Source organism: Ammodytes marinus (genome assembly GCF_949987685.1).
Source record: "Ammodytes marinus genome assembly, chromosome: 21".
Taxonomy (NCBI): Eukaryota; Metazoa; Chordata; class Actinopteri; order Uranoscopiformes; family Ammodytidae; genus Ammodytes; species Ammodytes marinus.
In genome coordinates this window covers 3,107,877-3,129,719 of record NC_137225.1, presented here as the reverse complement: position 1 = coordinate 3,129,719, position 21,843 = coordinate 3,107,877, and the positions used below count along the sequence as shown (strand labels likewise).

The following is a 21,843-nucleotide window of genomic DNA, read 5'->3' as shown; positions in this document are numbered from 1 at the left end:
CATATAAAAGTGATTTGATTTGATGGTTACCTTATGAGCCATGATGAGCACATGGATGACCCCGGGCGCCCCGTGGCACCAGTGGACTAGACGGTCACTCTCGTTGCTTAGCGACGAGGGGAAGTTCCCCGAGCGAAACCTCTTGTGACGCACGTAGTCAATGCTGGGACGCACCAACTCTGATAGAACGTCTACATGCACCTTTGATCCTGGCTGGAGAGGGAGAGGGAGAGGGAGAGGGGGAGGGAGGGAGAGAGGGAGAGGGAGAGGGAGAGAGGGAGAGGGAGGGAGAGAGAGAGGGAGAGGGAGAGGGAGAGGGAGAGGGAGAGGGAGAGGGAGAGGGAGAGGGAGAGGGAGAGGGAGAGGGAGAGGGAGAGGGAGAGGGAGAGGGAGAGGGAGGGAGAGAGAGAGGGGGAGGGAGAGAGAGAGAGAGAGGGAGAGGGAGAGGGAGGGAGGGAGAGAGGGAGAGGGAGAGGGAGAGGGAGAGGGAGAGGGAGAGGGAGAGGGAGAGGGAGAGGGAGAAGGAGAGGGAGAGGGAGAGGGAGGGAGAGAGAGAGAGAGAGGGAGGGAGAAGGAGGGAGAGGGAGGGAAAGAGGGGGAGAGAGAGAGGAAGAGAGAGAGGGAGGGAGGGAGGGAGAAAGTTAGAATTTGGGTTAAGAGCTTAGCAATACATAACGATTGCACAAAATAATCAAGGTTTATCCCCAGCTTTCTACTGCACTCCATCTTAAAAATGCAGAAAAAAACTGTTTGTAGCAGTGCTGGGTCTCAACCAAAACACACTCTCTGTCCTTGTCTGTGGCTAATTAAACAAGGAGAAAAACAAGAGGAAGAGGAGCAGGGCACTTCACTGATGCTCTTTTGTCGACATGATGCCTCTCAGTGGACAAACAAAACCTGTTCATTATCTGAACTCAAAGCGCTAGCTCCCAGGAGGAAAATGCTTTCTCCAAACTCAAAGGCAAAGGTTAAAACAGTATGTCAACACAATAATAAGGGTGTTTATTGATTTTAGTGTTTACATACTACTCTTTATCCCACACATCTTAAACTATAAAAAAATAATAATAAATCATTTATTAATATTGCTGTTATTATACAATCAGTATTTGACCGACTGAATGAGAGACCTACAATGCTAAGAGGCTTTAACCTTTGGCTGAACAAGACAAAACCAGCAGCCAGTATCAATGTTGTAACAGCCACTAGATTGGTCTACTCAGTAATCCTTTCCACAATCTGAGGTGAAATGACAGGATTGACTTTAGAACACATCCGGTGCTTCCAAATTAAGTTCCTTATGTCCAATCTGAATCTTTGAATCAATCAATTACCAAATAGCAATGTTATTCTTATTAAGCATGCTGAAGCGTTGTCAACACAAGCGTTGACATCCCTACAAACAAGTTTAGATGTGTCTGCACATATAAGGTTCTCAGACAGGTTTCATGGTCTGATTCAAATTGAGTTTTTTCAAGATTTGAATGATGTTCCTGACTGGGGTTCTTGAGGTCTTATCGATTCCTTGTTCTATTTCCCCATCATTAAATAAAAGAATGATTAACTTCTAAAATTAAATGTAATTGTGTTGACAACTAACTTTGTTTATATATATATAAATATATATTTTAAAGTAAGCTACCTTAAAAATAAACTGTCATAACAGGAAGCTCACGTGTGATATTTAAGTGATTGCCCCACCATTGAAACCCCATCAGAGCCAAACATGAGAATTTCCACCAATCCACATTATGCAGTCCTCTCTCTCTCGCGCTCTTCATACCTGCATGAGCATGTAGAAGATGCCAGCCAGGCCGTGGGCAGCTCCGATGTATTGTTTCTTGTGCCATTCATAGAGCAGAGGGCAGCGCTCTGTCTTCTTCTGCTCCGCTGACATGTTCTTCCCTGATTCCAAGATGGCCGTCACCACCTGAGGATCAGACAGGAGAGCTTTCAGAAGGTAAATAACTGACCCTATGTTACAGTCCCCCATACTTCCCTGCTATTCAGTATGATAGAAAAAAAGATTTAGGATGTCCCAATTCTTGTGGTCAGATTTAGCATGCTTAAAAATACCCGGATGGCTACTACATCCGGTCGAGATTTTTATTGTTGAAATCAGCATCCATTGGTGCAAATCTTCTGACCCACAATCCAGTGCGCACCCAAAGTTACATCAAATCGACGGAGCCTCCGTATGAAAACAACCAGGGATGAGATGGATATATACTCCGTATGAAAACAACCAGGGGTGAGATGGATATATACTCTGTATGAAAACAACCAGGGGTGAGATGGATATATACTCCGTATGAAAACAACCAGGGATGAGATGGATATATACTCCGTATGAAAACAACCAGGGATGAGATGGGTATATACTCCGTATGAAAACAACCAGGGATGAGATGGATATATACTCCGTATGAAAACAACCAGGGGTGAGATGGATATATACTCTGTATGAAAACAACCAGGGGTGAGATGGATATATACTCTGTATGAAAACAACCAGGGATGAGATGGATATATACTCTGTATGAAAACAACCAGGGATGAGATGGATATATACTCCGTATGAAAACAACCAGGGGTGAGATGGATATATACTCTGTATGAAAACAACCAGGGATGAGATGGATATATACTCTGTATGAAAACAACCAGGGATGAGATGGATATATAATCCGTATGAAAACAACCAGGGGTGAGATGGATATACTCCGTATGAAAACAACCAGGGGTGAGATGGATATATACTCCGTATGAAAACAACCAGGGATGAGATGGATATATACTCCGTATGAAAACAACCAGGGATGAGATGGATATATACTCCGTATGAAAACAACCAGGGATGAGATGGATATATACTCTGTATGAAAACAACCAGGGGTGAGATGGATATATACTCCGTATGAAAACAACCAGGGATGAGATGGATATATACTCCGTATGAAAACAACCAGGGATGAGATGGATATATACTCCGTATGAAAACAACCAGGGATGAGATGGATATATACTCCGTATGAAAACAACCAGGGGTGAGATGGATATATACTCCGTATGAAAACAACCAGGGATGAGATGGATATATACTCCGTATGAAAACAACCAGGGATGAGATGGATATATACTCCGTATGAAAACAACCAGGGATGAGATGGATATATACTCCGTATGAAAACAACCAGGGGTGAGATGGATATATACTCCGTATGAAAACAACCGGGGATGAGATGGATATATACTCTGTATGAAAACAACCAGGGATGAGATGGGTATATACTCTGTATGAAAACAACCAGGGATGAGATGGATATATACTCTGTATGAAAACAACCAGGGATGAGATGGATATATAAGGAAGAGGCAAGATCAAGGTGCACTCTTAAGATGAAGTAAATAAGTAGAAGTATTGTAAGTGTCCCAATTGTATGCCTGCTGCATGCTAACTACTGTAGATTACTTTTATGATAAGCTGTAGTATGTAGCATAGAAAAAAGAACTGAGCTCAGAATGCCTATCCTGATACCACTCAAAACCCTTCTCAAATCTACTTTGGTTTAGCTTTTAACACTGGTCAGTAACTAGAGTTAAAAAGCTAAAACTATAACGTTAGACGGCATCAAAAGTACAATCCTAAGTGGTAGTCTAAGGCAGCACAGATAGGAACAGGTAATGTGTGGGGGAGTGTGTCAAACAAAAAAGATCACCATCCAGACCTCAGCCAAGATTATGACTAGACATTTTTGTTCATCACTGCAATTATTCTCTTTTGCATAGCATATATCAATCTACCGATAGGCCATGGTAACACTTCACACAGCCAGCCAAAGATACACTTTTTGGAAGATGATCTTAACTGATTCCAGGGTGGTACTTTGAGATTCGATTGTTCTAAATAATCTTTTTTTTTTGCTCATACACCAGAAAGTAAAAATACTTAAGTTTCTCTTGATTCAGATTACTATACTGTACTTGTATTAATTAGAATTTCGAAATTTCTGTGTGTACGTGTGTGTGCAGATATGTAATGCCGACCATAAAAATAAAATGTGTTAATTAATGTTAAAGCAGCTACAAGTAACATTTAAATATCTTTTAAACAGCCTCATGTTTCCTCTCATAATCATAAATTACCTTTAACAGCAAACGAGACCATCAGTGCAAAGAAAGACGTTTTTATATAGTTTTTATTACTGCTTTTGGTCTGGTCGTACACCCAGTCAGATTTTCGGTTCGCGCATGCAGGCTCTGTGGTCACATATCCGTATTGGTCGCAGATTTCAGTGTGGCGCAGCAACGTGATTTGAGAAGCCTATCCCTCCAGGTGAGGGAAGGGGAGCGGGAGCCTTGTTTGAGACAGTTATTTGTTGTCATAATGACTGATAACGGGGCTGAACCATCAAAGAAAAAAAAGAAAATGCAATGAAGAAAAGCTAAAAGGGAGAGTGATATAGGCTACGGGCGGGACGAGGGCGTTGCCAAGCAACGTGTATACAATTTCACGGGAGCGAACTAGACTGCAGTGTTTACTCCTAAATGAATGAGCGGTTGGTACTAACACAAAGTTTACATTGCTTCACCATCATCAGATTACCATTATTCATCTGAAATAGTCATTATTAACAACAACATAAACACATTACCTCATTTTGATCCATTCTAACTGCCGTCTCTCGCTTTCTGTGAGGACACGTGGCACGCGTTAGAAAACAGCTTTACGTCAGCTGGCGTGGTAAAAATACTACCGCTTTTGTCCAAAGGGGCTGCCAATGGACAAAGTTACTCGTAGTGGCTTTAATCAATTGCACAGTCAAAAAGAGACTAACTTAAAAAGGCTTACTGTGGCCATGGTGTATTCCATTGACATTTGAAATGTGTTAGGAATTAGTGAAGCCCACACATGCATCACTGGCTCACATAATGAAAGAATGTGTGCAACAGAAGGACCACGTGAAGCCCTGAGAGGAGCAAATGGACTGAGAAGGTCAACAGCTGAATTCAATAGAGGGGCCAGAGATCAAATCATTGTCTCCATTGGGACAAAATGAACATGTGCTGTTATGCTAATTTGTTCAATTATATCCGCTACCTGTCAGGTACCTAGCCTGGTCCTACCAGACCATCGTACTTCATTTCATTTGTACAGAAGGTCTGGAATCGCTCAATTGACAAATGTTAACTCACTTGAAGGCAAGTGTCTGTTGAAGTTTAATACTATTGGATCAGCCCAGTGCCACTCTGGATCAACCAATCACATAACGTTTGGTCGTGCGCCAGCTTCTAAGCCACTCCTTCTGTTCGCTGATTGGACCGGCAGAGAAAACCCACTAATATACCGCACACCCAGACTGACTACTGAAGGGAAATTAAAATTAAGCGGAAGTATGTAGGTGGGCAGTGCCAGGCTATCAGGTACCAGGCTATCCGGTCAGCTTTCAGGCATTTTGTTGCGTTACACTTCATGGCCATGGCCAGGTTTAGTTATTAAATGACACTTTCACATGTTGTATATCAAGCAATGTTTCCTTTCTCTCTATATGACTGTGCAAGTCATTTGCGTCCATATATTCTGTGGGATGCAGCAACAGGGGGATAGTGTTGCCAACTTAGCCTGGCCAGGTAACATTTAGCAAGTTGAATAAAGCAAAATGAAATGTATTGCTTTGTTTGGTTTTTGGTTTTGCGTGGTTGTTGCTAAGTGGCGTTGCGTTACGGTGGGATGTTTTTAATAGCTATACTGTTGGCTTCTTAAGCCCCTACATTATATACAGTATTTGTGTGTGTGTGTGTGTGTGTGTGTGTGTGTGTGTGTGTGTGTGTGTGTGTGTGTGTGTGTGTGTGTGTGTGTGTGTGTGTTTGGGGGGACGGGGGGGGACTGGATGTTTTGAGTCAGCAGTTTATGCAGTCCCCCCAAGCAAGACAGAGAGAGTGTAAAAGAGAGGGAGAGAATTGTGCAGCAGCAACTTTGTCTCATGACAGAGCAGATTTTACAGCCAGTTTATTCATATATACATCCCCCCTCACTCCATACATCTATACTGCCATCTCTGCCTCAGATGCTCCTTTTCTCCACAGCTAAGTCTCATACAGTATGTACCACCTATGCTTCAGTGTGGATAAATGACTGTTCATTTTGAGGAAACACTTTCATTTAAAATATTCACCGACATGAATCTTCAAAATGCATTCAATTCTATTCTGATGTCAAGGCAGGCACCGACTAACATCAGGGCCGGCGGTAGCCAGGGGCCAGGGTGGGCCGTGCCCACCCAAATGTGGGCTGTGCCCACCCAATAAAAAAAAAAAAAAAAAAAAGTGGAAGTCCAGACCCACTATCGGACGGACCTGGGGCCGGTTTCCCAAAGCCTTCGTAGAGCCTTCTTAACGCTACGTCATTCGTAACCCCTACGTAGAGTTCCTACTTAACATTTCGCCTGTTTCCCGAAACGTTCTTTGCTACGAATCTCTTTCGTACGTCCTACGTTGGTAAGGTTGGTCTGGAGCGCCCGCAGAGCCTTCTTAGCTCTACCGTAGGGATGTTTCAGCTCTCATTTGTGTCATTTAACTAATAAATCTGACAGTATTTCATATCAAACGGACACAGCGATGACTGTATTAAATAACAAACTGTTAAAAACGATAACTGTATATAGCGTACATATCACATTTAAAGTAGCCTAAGCTATATATGTTAGCAGAATACCATTCACTCTGATTCACAAAGTGTTCAAACTATAAGTAGCCTACATAGTCATCTAACTGACTTGACAATCAGCATTAACTGATTGGATGCGATGTCCGTTAATATGAAAATAGGCTACTTTATACGTGATACACAACAGCCTACAGTCGGATCGTTTTTATCAGTTTGATATTTAATACAGTCATCGCTGTGTCCCTTTGATATGAAATACAGTCAGATTTATAAGTTTAATGACAAGTGAAGTCCCTGCGATCGCTGTGGCATCGCCAGAGATAGGCTTGGCTACTACAGACCCCCACATTTCCTTCCGTAAGCACCATGCGTAAAACGGACACGAGTGACATCCCTGTTGCGCATGGAACTGCCACAAGTCATTCATGAAGAAAATAATTGCTGGAAACAATCTTAATCTCCTCCGCTGTTTCTATATTTTTCTATAGCCTAGGCTACCTTTTTTAAATCAGTAGGCCTATAGGCTATGGTAATACGTTCGACCAAGGTTAACACTAGAACCATCGCATTGTGTTCCACACACTGCGGAGCTGTCAGCTGAGCCGGCTCAGCTGACAGCTCCGCAGTGTGCGTCGGATTCTCTGCCTCAAAACATGTAAACGTGTGAAAAAATTAATGAATAATCAATTAAAGCTTACCTTAAAATAAGTGTGCCATGTTACTGTTTATTGTATTTAGGATTTTAGCTCATTTGGACGCTGTTTGGGCCGTCTGTTTTTATTGATATAGGCCATTGGCGATATTCTACTTTCAGTTTTCTTACTGACCCACCACGAAACGTGATTATTGTTCTTAAAGATACTTAGATTATAAAGCAAGAGGTGTTAAATAAATGTTTCGGCTTAGAAGGATTTCTAGTAATCTTTTATTCGCAAAGACTTGTCATGCAGCTTCGCATGAAATAAGCAGGAAATGGAAAATCGAACTCTGAGCCATCGATTTCAGCACTGGACAGCGCTGTGTACGAGCCACGTAGGGACTGTTTCTTAAGAAGACTCCTAAGAGACCGTTCGGGAACCACGACTACAGAGGTAAACAACTTTGGTAAGTCATAACGTAGGAGTCTTCGTAGCGCGCTAAGAGATGACGTTATCGGGAAACCGGCCCCAGTTCATTCGCTGTCCAAGAAAATGTCAAATAAAATTCAGACAATTAATTAATACTAAAGAATATACCATTACCATGCATTGCTTCTAATTGTATTATTGGGTGGGCAGGACAGCCTGCCTCCAAGTTACCCACCCGCTTAAAGTGGTCACTGGTCAGCAGAGCCGGCCCGAGGCATAAGCGAAATGAGCGGTTGCTTAGGGTCCCGACTGCCAGGGGGGCCCCCCCAATTTATTTTTTTATTTAGTTTTTTTTTAGTTTGTGTGTTTGATATCAACATCATATTATGTAAATGTAAATTATCATACAATAAAAGGAATACAATGTTTTGGTAGATAGTTAATAGCTTAATAATTGAATCAGTTCATCTGGGAGGTAATCCGAGGTTAACTGATCACGTCACGTTCAAGTCCATGGCATGCACAGTTAGTAGGGGTGTAACGGTACATGTATTTGTACCGTACCGTGACGGTACAGGCACGTATTTGGTGTTACAGAGGTGGACCGCGGTCCGTTTGTGGCGTACATAGCGTTATATGGCGAATGTACAGGCTTGTTTTGCTGTGTGGAACTTAAAACTTGTCATCGGAGTTCCCCCCGGACCATTTAGCCTCCGGCTCAGCTCGCACGTGCGCAGTAGCAGCCAGCGATTGAGAGTCTCTTATCTCCATGGTGAGCATGAGGGTCAGGCAGTGTTGCTAACTTAGCAACTTTGTCACTATATTTAGCGACTTTTCAGACCCCTATGGCGACTCTTTTTTCAAAATAAGCGACCAATCTAGCCGCTTCTTCTGGTGTTATTGGCGACTTTTGGAGACCCTGGCTGTCGCTAAAGCATGTATCGCTCTTAACTTCTAAACGAGCAGCGGGTGACTCCGCGGCCACTCCCCCGTCCCAGAGCACTGACAGGCGGCCGAGTTCTCACGCAGCAGTCAGAGCAAGAGATAAACAGCTCTCCACTCTAGTGTTCCGTTTGCATCACTATTAGCAGTTATAGTAACCCTCGTTTACAGTCTATCAGTAGTGCAAATAAAGATGTTATACAGTGCTATCGAACAGAGAGCGAACTGCATGACGAAAGTCAATAGGAAACCGGAGCTTGCAGGCGCCCCCCTGTTATTCAAATCCCGTTTGAGAGATAATTTAAGATTCCAGGTGAATTATGAAAACAGTGATAGACGTTTGGAACAATGTCGGTTGTTTCACTGCGATCGCCTATGCGGCAACACGTCGAACATGCATTTTAGAAGGCACCAAAATAAATAAATAATAATAAAAAAATACAGGGCGATAGTGTATTACAGAACAGTTAGTGGCGTTCGGGGCGCAGAATCTAGGTCTACTATAGGCTACTGACGAAAATCACACAACACATTGCATCTATTTATTAACAATGTTTATGAATTTAGGCTATATTTTGCTGCTCCAACTCAAATTCAGCCCAGCCAGGCGATAGATAAGTTTCAGTTTCGTTTTCATCTCCGTGGTATACAGCCGTTTGGACCAGCTGATCGGCTCCCGACAGCAGGAGTCAGTCTGCGTTCCAGTTGTAGTGGGAAGTCGGATTTATGGTGCCAGTGATAACTGAACTAAATGATCAAATAAAGCGATCTTCTCCTTCCTATATCTGTCTATCTTTATCCCTCCACTGCACACTCAGTCACTACTATCCATGCTAAAAGGAAGCAGGATTATATAACCTCATTTAGCACATTATTTTTAAATATTTTATTTTATTTATTTATTTTCTCCCCCATCTAATTTTGACGATTTTTAGAAAGATGTGTTGGTGTGTAAGCGCTAAGGTAGCATGTTTAAATAAAACCTGTGAACCTTAACTTTTAAATGTATTTTATTTCATGTTTCTATGTGCTACGCAGGCTTAGATATTAAGGTTTTGGTAGACTTGACAATTCATACTATTTTTTCAGAAAACCCTCAGGCATTAAGGACATGCATCCTAGATTGCCATAGTCGTCAATGGGTTAAGAGAGCTGCATCAATATTTTCTTTTTTTAAAGTCAAAAAGACCCATTAATAGCCTACTGTATATTTTTTCATTGCAATTTTAGTTTATACTGAACCTACACTAGTATTTAATAAGTATTTTATTTATTGGAGAATTGCAGCAGTATTTTTATATTTGTTATGCATTTTATTTGTATGTTACATACTGTCAGCTAGTTACTGACAGCTAAAGCTGTTCATTCTCTCTTAACTATGAACCGTACCGTACTGTACCGTACCGTGACTTCAAAACCGAGGTACGTACCGAACCGTGACTTTAGTGTACCGTTACACCCCTAACAGTTAGTATTGAGTTTATTTAAAAATATTTGAAAATGGGGCTGCCCTCAGTTGCCCATGCACTGTGTATAGTCTATAGCCTATTTCAGCCTCGTCTGTGGAAAAAAAGATAACTGGACAACAGAGTTCTTCTGCTTCGTTCCTCTCACTGCATTTAAATGAATTCATTATATTACAGAAAAATATGTCCCGTAAAAGAAAAAGAGCACCAAGCCCATCCCAGAGGACCCTGCATAATATTTTTATATTATTTCAAATTTATATTTCTATGGAAAAATCCATGTGTCTTTCTTCAATAGCTTCTAATTCATCCGACCCAGTGTCTCCAAATTATTTGTTCACACTAAATTCCTCAGATTTAGTCTCTTAATTTTCCTCTCAAAGTGCACCAGATTCATGCATTTCACTTTAAAAAGGTAAAAAAAAATCTCCCGGGGGGGCATACCCCCGGACCACCCTAGCAGAGTTGTGACCTCGGCTGGCTACTATTTTCACCCAGCTGGACAATGGAGCCAATAGTGGAAATACTATATAACTATGTGTATAGTATATAGCTCTGGACTACCACCATCCAGGTTGCCCAGTCCCAAAGCTTTCTCTTCAATCAGCTCAGGCTGCCTACAGTTAATACTGCGATAAAAAAAAAAGATACATTATGTTGTATATAATGTATATTATATGTTATTCATAAACATTTTGGAGAAAAAAAAAACATGCAAGAATCAAATCTCCCACACAGCAACACTCAAAGTTTATTTGCATATTGTGTTCTACACAATTCACAGTAAATGTGCCAAAAATCAGACGCAGAGATCTTACAAGGGCAAAAAATTTCGTCTCGCACGCTCTGTGCGCGCTCGCATCTTCGGTCTCTCTGTGCCCACCTAAAATTTCTACAGGCCCACCCTAATCTGACTGTCTAGAACCGGGCCTGTCTAACATCCATCTCTCGCACACACACGCACCTCGACTCAATAAGCAATCAACTGTCTCTCTTGAAAGGAAAGGAAATGTAATGTAGGGGGAATTCATCTTTTTTTCCAGCATTAAAGAAAGCACTACCAACTAGGGATGCACCGATCCACTATTTTGAGTTCCGATCCGATTCCGATATATTGGTTTTGGATATCGGCCGATACCGATAGTACTGTCCGATACGATTTTGTTGGTGGTGATGTTAGGTGTAAGCCTAGGAAGGCTTAACCAATTCTAATTTAAAAGAGCAAGAAATATACACAAATGCATATAGGTTTATCTTAAAGGCAGACTATGCAATATTTTAATGAAAATATAAATTATAGAGTCACACATAAAATAATCCTTCTCAATGATCACTTCTGCCCCACTAGAATATGTGTTGGTGTGTTTGTCTGCATGGTCTTTCTCTCTCTGGCTGTATTTTACATAGTAGAATTTATCACAGTGCAGAAGCCTCTCCACTTCCTTGACTTGGATTAGCTGTGGTTAGCTCACTGGCTAACAAACTGATATGTACTGTTTGTCAAATTAGAAAGTGGTGTCCTCTCTCCCTCCACCGAACGTCGGTGCATGCTCGCGCGGCTCGTTCGCTCTAGTGTTAAAAAAATAATAATCGGAGCTGTCAGTCCGATATCCGATACACAGATTTCGGCCATATCGGACCCGATACCAATACTGGATCGGATCGACCCCATCCCTACTGCCAACAGACTGAATAATAGGGGATTGAGCACCGAGAGGATTGAACAAGCCAACTCTAAACATCTCTTAAAGGGTTAGGAACGTGACTGGCATACCACATCCACAACAAACTCATTCAAGTGTTCAACTTATTCATTTGCATGTGGAGTGGGAAGCAATGTGAAGACAAACTCTACAACTTAGTACAGGAACAACAAGCATACAGAGAGAGACTCAGAGTTAGCTGAAGGTATGCTACTCAATGCTGTCACTATATTGGAACATACAGTAGCACAGTCACTGCATAATGTGCGGGAGTCCATCCACTTTCATATCAATTCTCAGCTAAAGTAAAAAACTAAATTAAAATCAGATGGCAAAAATTAACGATTTGAAGGGATATTCAGTCTGATGACATGACTACGTGTTGTCAGTTGCACTGAACAAGCTGTGTCTGTGTGTCTCATACCTTTGTAATGGTGCCTTCATCCACGGTGTCAGGGCCCATCTCTTTGTTAACATAGAGCAGAGCATACAGGTAGCCCGCCCGGCCGTACAGCAGCTCATCTGGCATCTCAGAGTCTGCACTCAACACTGACCGCTGCAGCTGGAGGAGCCTGACACATACACACACACACACACACACACACACACACACACACACACACACACACACACACACACACACACACACACACACACACACACACACACACACACACACACACACACACACACACACACACACACACACACACACACACACACACACACACACACACACACACACACACACACACACACACACACACACAGGATCACTGAGGGTTTGAGGGTTGAGATAATCATTAAAAAACACAGTTCAAAATATCACAATTGGGTGTTCCCCACAAAAACTGCACAGGTGGAAGTCCAGAGCCCTGTTTCAGGTAGCTGGTTTTGAGGCAACCCAGAGTTTGTTCGCTCTGAGTTAGTGGAAACTCCCGGTTTTCCGTTTCAGGTAGCAGGTTCAGTGCAACCGAGAGTCAGTTACTGCAGCAACATACGCCGTGGGTCTAACCTGCTCGGGAGGTGGTTAGACCTACCCTGAGTTTGTTACGCTGCAGCTCCGACTGAAGAAAGAGTGTCACTGTCACAACGTGTCCCTGTACAGTTTAAAGCAAAATCAATCCATAGAAATCTCCATCGGGATGTTTTTATCATGTACTGATGATTTTACGTTTGATCGATCATTTATCTGATCAGCAGCCTCCTTGTTCTCAGCCCTCGTTAGTTCATATGGCGGCCACCTTACACATCGTGACATGCTCTACATCAGGGGTGGCCAACCAGTCAGAGACAAAGAGCCACATTTTTTACTGTGTTACTGCAAAGAGCCACATCGTACACACGGGTACACACAGTGGCGATTCCAGGAAATTTTGACTGGGGGTGGCCAAGGTGGGCCACAGAGCTAGAGTGGGGTGGCCATCGCACCCCTGAATGAATAGCATGTGATACGCTGTACAACCAATTCAAAGATGATTTATAATCCCAAATGCCCAAATCATGTTAGTATCCATTGTATTGTTTGTCAGAAAACTAAACCGCTGAAGGGGGGTCTGGGGGCATCCCCCCCAGAAGATTTTTTTGTGTTTTTAACATGTAATCTAAGCATGCTGGTGCATTCTGGCGAAGATAATAAAGGAAAAAGTCAATATTTATTTCAGCTCAGATGAATAGTAAAATTAGCAAGACAACATAACTTGCTAGCAGCCAGATGCCTAACAACTGCACAGAGGGACGGATGACCACTAGCTTTTGACCAAATATCTTGCTAAAAAAATAAACCTTTATTTATGAAAGTCTGCCCTTGCTAAGAACATGTTACACTCGCTAACTACAAACTTTAATTTTTTTATTCAGATTTCAAAAATCTACTGGGACACGTGCCTATACACATGCATGGGTGGCACGCATGTCACAAGCATACTTATGCTGTTTTCAAGACCTTTGCTGACCAGAGACCAGTTCTAGTGGCCACAGTCCTACCATTAATTTAGTAATTGAAAATTGCAAACTGATCTCATATCAGTGGATTGGAGTGTTTGTGTGATGAACTTGGCAACTACCTATCAAAACTAGGATACATATCAGGAAAAAAAATGTAATTAAAAAAATAAAATGAAAATAAAAAATAACATTTGAACTGGGGTGGCCAGTAAGATTTCAGGGGGGGGGGGGCGTTTTTATTTTCGCGGGGAGCTTGCACATGCATGCACAAGCATTATTTATTAAAAAAAAAAAAAAAAAAAAAACAGGGGGCCCCACACTAGGACTTGAAACGGGCCCCCAAATCGTTAAGGCCGCCCCTGTGATAATGACAGGACTGGACTCCTACAGTACTAAAGACGACAGGGCAGTCATTTTCAACAATGAACATTGTGTGCACTGCCTCACACACAAACTCTCAGTTCAACCAAGTCCACAAACAAAAATATAACAATTTAAAATAGCGTTTTTCTCTTACTATGCATGTTGCTTTGTGGGACTTACTTTTAGCATGGAGAGAGCTGAAGTGGCGCCGAAGATTTGAAGCCTTGAAATGCGCAAATGACACCTGACATATAAGGCAGAATGGCCTGCCATAACGTTCAACAAAAAATATGAACTCTCCCACTCTGTTTCGGAGCGAACTTGACACAAATAGTTTACTCACGGAAAACCTCCCTCCAAGCTGAGCGGGCAGTTTTAGGTTGCGTCCGCACCAAATGTTTGCGAGCGTTATGTTGCGTCCTCAATTAAACATTTGCGAAAAGGCATACACATAGGGCATACACATTAATAAAATAAAAAATGAAATAATAGACAACATGTAAAACGAACGTAAGAGCCGCATGAAACGTTTGCGAACATGCACACACATAGGCCCACACACAAAAAAAAGTATATAAAAAAAATAAATAAATAAATTATAATCACATAATTTGATATGAACTGAAGAGCCGCACGAAGCTGGGCAAAGAGCCGCATGCGGCTCGCGAGCCGCGGGTTGGCCACCCCTGCTCTACATTCAGATTGATAAACCTATTTGTATTGTATGTAGGCCTATATCCAGTGGTGTAGTGGAGGGTATACGCAGGTATACGGCGTATACCCACTTATTTTTCAGGCGACATATCCACTTCTAACGGCCGCGACTGCGGTCCGCCTCTATTCGTTTCCACTCTTGTCAGTAGCCTCGTTTGAGATGTCGCCGTCTTGCTAAGACCTGCGCAATTATGACGCTCGGCTTGCTGAGCACACAGCATTTTTGCAGCATTTTTGTTGTGCGCTCAGCAAGACGCGCGTCATAGTTGCGCAGGTCTGAGCAAGACGGCTCCAAGTCGAAGGAGGCTAATGTGTGTGTACTTCCACTGTGTGTGTCTGCGTGTGTAAAATCAGCACAAAGACATGAACATAACAAACAGTGACGGTCCGGCAGACCGTAGCGGCAGTCAACTGTCAGGACAGTCAACTCGTACTAAGCAGGGTGAAATTGGTTTTATATTCGACATTCGTCTATTTTCCGGGATTGTAACTGTAATAGCGTCACGAAAACGGCACCAATTTCCTCCGGACTGGTATTGTGTACAGAAAACTAAGACTGACATTTCACAGGCTTGATCAACTCACTAAAATCAGCAAGTCTCGCGAAAGATCAAAGAAACCGCGCCGAATATACTTCTAGTGCCATACGGCAGCGGACTGCTTAGGGACCGTCGCAAAAGTGCAACGTCTTTTTTTTCTATTCTTAATAACTCACTGGAAATTCATCCTTTCAACACCAAACCACTTCTGTTGTGTTTATGAACTAATTTTGTAGTTCCCACAACCCTTTGTTTTAAAGAAAAACCTTTGAATTCTTTTTTAAAAAGGGAAAAGTATTCAGTGTGTATATTGCATGCATATTTAAGGCTTTTTTTAATAGCTCACTGGTTTTTATAGTTATCAACACCAAACCAACTCTGATGTGTTCATGAACTCACTGTGGACTGGAGTTCCCACAACCCTTTATTCTCAAGAAAAACTTTGATTTTTTTTAAAGGCAAGAATCAGCTGTCTTTCTGTTTGTTAAAAATAAACTAATCTCTGACTGAAACACCATTTTTGCCTCATCTTGAATATATCTTATATTCATGCATTAGGCCTGAGTTGAAAAAAGGTTGGAGACCCCTGCTCTATAGCCTCAGACAGACCATCCATTTATATAAAAAGGCACACACTCTTAGCATAAATTTAGCAAACAAACATTGCTCATACACAATGAACACAATGCCCTGACAAAAACAAGACATTTAAAGTGACTTTGAATAGGAAAAAACTAAACTCAGGACGTTTCAAGAACTCTGAAGGATCTGCTGGGAGCCTGTAACTAACTTTCTTTTGTCAGTGTGTAACCACTCTGACAGAAATGTCCAAGTGGGCTGTGTTTACAATGGCCTGAAGTCTAGTTCACATTCAAACATTACATTTGCAGTTGTGGGAGACATGGAGCTGTATCATAAAGTATGCTTGTGGCAAAGCAGATGATGATGACTGATGTAAATACACCTACCTGGCCACACAGTCGTTGCTGTCAGTGGTGTTGTTCAGTTTGTGGTAGACCACGGCACCCACTGCCAGTGGCCCCGCGTCCCCACACAGGAAGGTGACTTTGCGTCCGTTGAGGATCCTCATGGTCCTCTTCACATAGTCCAGAGCCCTGTGCAGCTGGGAGGCCTCCTGAGACACGCTGTACAGCTGCAGGTACAGCAGGGCAATGCCTGCAGCAAAGATATTACATTGAAGACCAGCCCAAACCTAGTCTCACACAGCCAGACCAAACTATAATGGATTGGATTTAATATAGCGCTTTTCAAGGCACTCAAAGCGCTTTACAGGGTTCCAGGTTCCATTCAATCACACACGTTGCATACGCTCCCAACTGTTAGGAAACGTATGTGGCTTACAGCTAGGAATGTCTGCTGAAAGTTCCACAGCTCAGGATTTTATGCCATGAATTGATTAACTTGCATCTAAGAAGAGCTGTCAGTTTTCTGAGGGCTGTAAATAGGCCAATATATGTGGCTAAATAGCATGCTAATATTGATGATTGATTGTGTCAAGTGTCTAAGGATTAATGCCAAAATGATCTGGTTTCTAACTTTTGCTTTAAGTTATAATATAGCCAACTAGCTAACGTTAGCTAGCTGCTGATAGCCCACCCCTTTTGTTTCCAATGGTGGCTTGGCATTTCATTACCAATGTAAAGTGTCAGTGTATATAAATAGCTAACACTGGTGCTGTGTCATGTTTCCTAAAAAAAAAACGTGTGATATGTTTTGAATGTGCAGAAAGTTTTGAAAAAACCAGGAGAATAAATATTGTGGCTCAATCCAGGATGCCCGAGAGCCTTACTGCATTATAGTCCTTTATAATTGTTTCACCAGGAACCTGCATGTTGTCTTTTCCTTTACAAAAATTAAGACATTTCCAACATAAATTGATGCCGAAAAAGCAAAGATCGGTGGATAAAAATCCACCAGAATGCAGAAAATTAAGTGTTTGACATTCAAAAATGTCGGGGGGAGCACCCCCATACCCCCCACCTATAATTTGTCCCCCGAAAATGTTGAAGCGAAAATTAGCCATTGTACGCAGTTCATATACTTACATAGATATGTTCTTTTTATTTTTCGATTAAAAAGAAGGTATGTCAGTCTGGCCCTTAGAGTGATTATCATATCGTAGAGTGGCCATTTGTGAAAATGAGTTTGACACCCCTGGTTTAGAGTACAGGGGGGAACTGGGCTGGCCTGTTGTCATTTCTTTAAACCAATCACACTCGTCTTAGGCGGCGCTAAGCCCAGGAAGCCGCAACGTGTCCTTTCAAAATAGTGCAATTCAGTGCCGACCATGGACTTATTATAAAAGATGCCGAAAACACATGCGCTCACTTTCTGTTGTCTCCCGTTCTGACCAGAGCATAAACGGTAGACTACATCGGGGAAGAGGAAGGGGAGAGGTGTTCGACGCTGTTATACTAGTTGTGGATAAGCCAGACTAGCCCAAACCTGACACGTCATCACAGTGTTCCAGACAGACCTGTCCAGCCGGTGTAAGTGGAGAAGTCATGGGGGTCGGCTGTCTTCAGGCCCTCCTCCATCTGCTGGAGCAGATCTTTGATCTTATTCTGGACCTTCTTCTGGAAGGATGCACTCACCTGAGGACCACAGAGAGGAAAGCAAACATAGGCCACAATGAAATACTGTACATCTGTCTGTTATTGTAGCTTCTGATTTGGACTTGTATGACTTAATCTGATGAGCAGCACAGACTTTTAAATAGTTAGTTCCAACTGAGTCATTTGATTGGACCAGAGGCATTCCATGAGTGCCGATATACAGTACAATAGCACTGGGATTTTAAAATTGTATCCCTCTGCTTTACAATCATTCTCAGAACTGTTATTCAAAGTAACATTAATGGTTGTTATCTTGGATCTTAACAAACTCTGCACCGTAGAGATGGACGTATTTCCACAGATAACATTTGAATTTAAATCAATGCCTCAGTACCTATAACCGAGTCACGACCATGCTGATATTCAGTACATCTGCACGCCCTCTCCTGTGATATTGCTTCACTTTCATCTAATAGGTGGAGTAAACCCATGAACTGCAGGTCAACATTTGCCTTGGTAATTCTGTTGGCCGCGTACTGTCAGTAATGGAAAGCCTAATTATTTCTCTGCTATCAGCCAGAAGGTTATGACCCAGACTCTCCATCATTGATATTCACATCAGGACACACACTATGTTAATGAGGTGATTTTCCACAAGGCTCTATCTAGGCTATATCTAGCGTTTACATTCTTCAAAGCCTGGGCTTGATCATGGATAATCATCAGCCTACAGTCTGACCTTTTTAAACCCTTCTGCTTTTGACATAAGCTCCATTTCACTGAAACTTTTTCTAAAGCCCAAATAAGCAACAGCATAGGCCTGTCGCGATATGCAATAAATCAATGAATTGCACGATAAATTAAAATGAACGATCATTTTTTTGCCGGCCGCAATCATTTCCTATTGCACGCTTGTTTGTTTTCCTCGTATTCCTCGTACTAAACGCGCCAATACCACAACATGGGTCTGTACCTAAAACACCTAAAAAACAAACAGATTTTAAATTAATTTATAGTTTCATTTAGTGCATCTAATGCAGTGGTTCTCAATTATTTTCTGTCATGCCCCCCCTAGGGGACAGAATTTTTTTCACGCCCCCCCTAAATTGAAATACTGTTACCTGCTAATATTTATTTATTTATCTGTACAAAAACACTGTATGAGTTTCTGGCACGAGCATTCTGCATACAATCACCTTATTATCAAATTAGATGTTAGATTATAAAATTAGCTGAGATAACTTCTGCAGCAACTTAAAAAAAAGTTCAGTTTATTAGCTCAATTTGTAACATTTAAACAAGACTGCTCAGTCTGTGTGAATCTCAGGACAGAGAAACAAGAGCAAATGATTCACTGAGGTTTGCATTTCATTCAAAAAAAAATTAAACTGTAAACATAGTTAAGGTAGTGTTTTTTACTATCATAGGCCAATATGAATCATATTATATGCCTTCTGTGATGCGATAACCTATAATTCATTAATGTTATTATTAGTCTACTTGCTTGATTTCTTTTTAAATAGCCTACTGAGACACTTGGAGACACACATGGACATTTATTTACTGCAAATCGCGGCCTTTCGCGCGGTTATGACCATACACAAGAACACATCGCGCTCGCTAGCAAAAAAATAAAAAATAAAATAAAAAATGTATTTGGCCGGTTGGATATCAAGGCCACCTGCGCCTGAAAGAGAGAACACAGGACAGGCAGAGTGACAGACAGGATTGTTTCACGACAATAACTGTCACTGTTTAGAATAACAATGCTTCGTTCAGCAAAGACGCCAAGAGGAATGAGAGAGTACAACTTCAAATGACACACACGGTTGAAAGCCTAAAAGCTTTGCCTGCAGCCCTTACACCACAACACCATACACACTTTAGACAACACTATTGGGCTGAGGCAGCTAACCAAGTTTCAGAGAACAAAGGACGGAGTTACTTTGGTGGTATTGAGGTGATTCTAATAGGCCTATTTTGTCCACACCATTCATAAAAACACCAGTAGACTAAATGCCAGAAACACCTCCCAGTCAAATTGATGGTAGGCAGGATTCACTAGCACGGCTGTTCTGTTAAACCAGTGCTTCTCAAATGGTGGGGCATACCCCCGGACCCCCCTTGGAGGGGCGGGATCTCGGCTGGCTACTATTTTCACCAAGCTGGACATTAGACGCAAAAGCAGAAAACACTGGATGTATCAATGGCATTTAACAAGAGGGGGAATGTATCTGTTTAATGTGCAAGTAAAGTGTTGCCGTGAAGAAGAGTTACAATTTACGAAGACACTATGAAACTAATCATCAGAGCAGCTACAAGTCCTGATAAATGTGTTATTTTTGCAAAGTGCCCTTCGTAGATTTTTCCATATGTGGCCCTCAGTGAAAAAAGTTTGGACACCCCTGGTCTAAATGCATGTAATTATTTGATACACTAGTATGGTTAAACATGACTATACATCATCATAACAACGTTTATAGGTCATAAAAGTCGAAAAAGTATAATATGTCCTCTTTAAAATTGGCCATAATGTAAAAACTTATTCAATTTAGGCTGCAATATTCTTTTCTCGTTCCATGACGTTGGGCTATATTATGGGGAAAACTCTTCCTAGTTATGGATTCAGCATGTGGTTACATTATAGACCAGTCATACATTATAAGTTTTATTTCGAACAAACAGGAGAGTTGACAAACTTCCACACAAGCCGTTAACTTACATGCTGCAAATACGCAGTGTAGCACTGCGGTCAAGCCAACCGACCCATCAAAAACGACTGTCAAGCCAGCCGACCCAGGTTTTTGCTGTACCTGTTTGCACAAGCCATTACGGTAGCGCCACAGAACTAGTTTCAAAATAAAAGCATTTGTCTGGACCGCAGTTCTCGAGCGCAGGTGTCTACAGTCTCTACACCAGCGCGCGCTATCACCTCCGCGCTGATAGCCTAGTACATTTTCACATTTACCTCGCTGTATGATTTTTAAAAAAATGAACTGCTACTCAACAAAGGCACATCAAACCTTATGTAGGTGTTTCACGACTGATATATGTTCTTCAACTTTTTCGAGCCAATGTCTGCATTTAACATGGACCTATTAAGAAATGTTCACTTGTTTGCTACATTCGGCAAGGCTCAGCTAGACTAGTCTACTATAATAATTCCCTTAAAACTTCAAAGATACACCCGAAATAATAATTGCGAGTGTGTAACGCTACAGAACCAGTGCTGACAAAGTTCAGCAACAATTAGGCCTACATAAGTGCGCAACTGTGTCAAGCTAGTTTCAATTAGCATGTCTGCATTATGTTATTATAATTAGAAAGAGGAGCAACTCACCTTCCCGTCCGCACCGAATGTCTCGTTGTAGTCATCTTCTGGGTCTTCTCCTGAGCCGGAGGAGACCACCCCAGGGTCCCAGTCTGGGTACGGGTTTGGGAAAGAGCGCTCCTCCATCTCCGCCTCTGTAGCCGAGATCAGCTTCAGTCGCTTGGACATGTTATCTCCCATGGCTACGGCGGCTCAGCGGGGACAAAAACCAAAAAGTCCCAGGCACACCACTGTCACTGTATAATGGGAATAAGCCATCACGTGAAAGAAAGTTCAATGTTTGAAAGTTACACCACACCAGTGACAAGGTCTTATACGACGAGAAACTCTGTAGCAGTCCATAGGTAAACATCAATCGACTTCTTATTATAGGCCTACACACATAATAGGCTAGCCTACATGTTTCAAAATAAAGCAGCAATTTACAAAAGTGACCAACTGCCTACTTTTATTTTGAAGATTTTTTTTAATAGGCCTATCTCGAAGTACAGATTTCTCATGCCTTTTAATTGTAGGCTGATTTAAAGA

General features: G+C 41.9%; 1 protein-coding gene across 1 annotated transcript in view; it reads right to left on the bottom strand.

The window, feature by feature from the left end:
- lancl2 (LanC lantibiotic synthetase component C-like 2 (bacterial)) overlaps window positions 1-21,501 on the bottom strand; it is a 57,901-nt gene extending 36,400 nt beyond the window's left edge. Inside the window, exons 1-6 of the mRNA XM_080050620.1 lie at window positions 21,325-21,501; window positions 17,906-18,023; window positions 16,377-16,584; window positions 12,270-12,417; window positions 1,784-1,930; window positions 31-213 (exon numbers count right to left, since the gene is read on the bottom strand). Of these exons, the coding sequence (XP_079906746.1) occupies window positions 31-213; window positions 1,784-1,930; window positions 12,270-12,417; window positions 16,377-16,584; window positions 17,906-18,023; window positions 21,325-21,495 (975 nt within the window). The 5' untranslated portion in view covers window positions 21,496-21,501. The remainder of the gene's footprint in view (window positions 1-30; window positions 214-1,783; window positions 1,931-12,269; window positions 12,418-16,376; window positions 16,585-17,905; window positions 18,024-21,324) is intronic.
- Window positions 21,502-21,843: the final 342 nt, after the last annotated feature.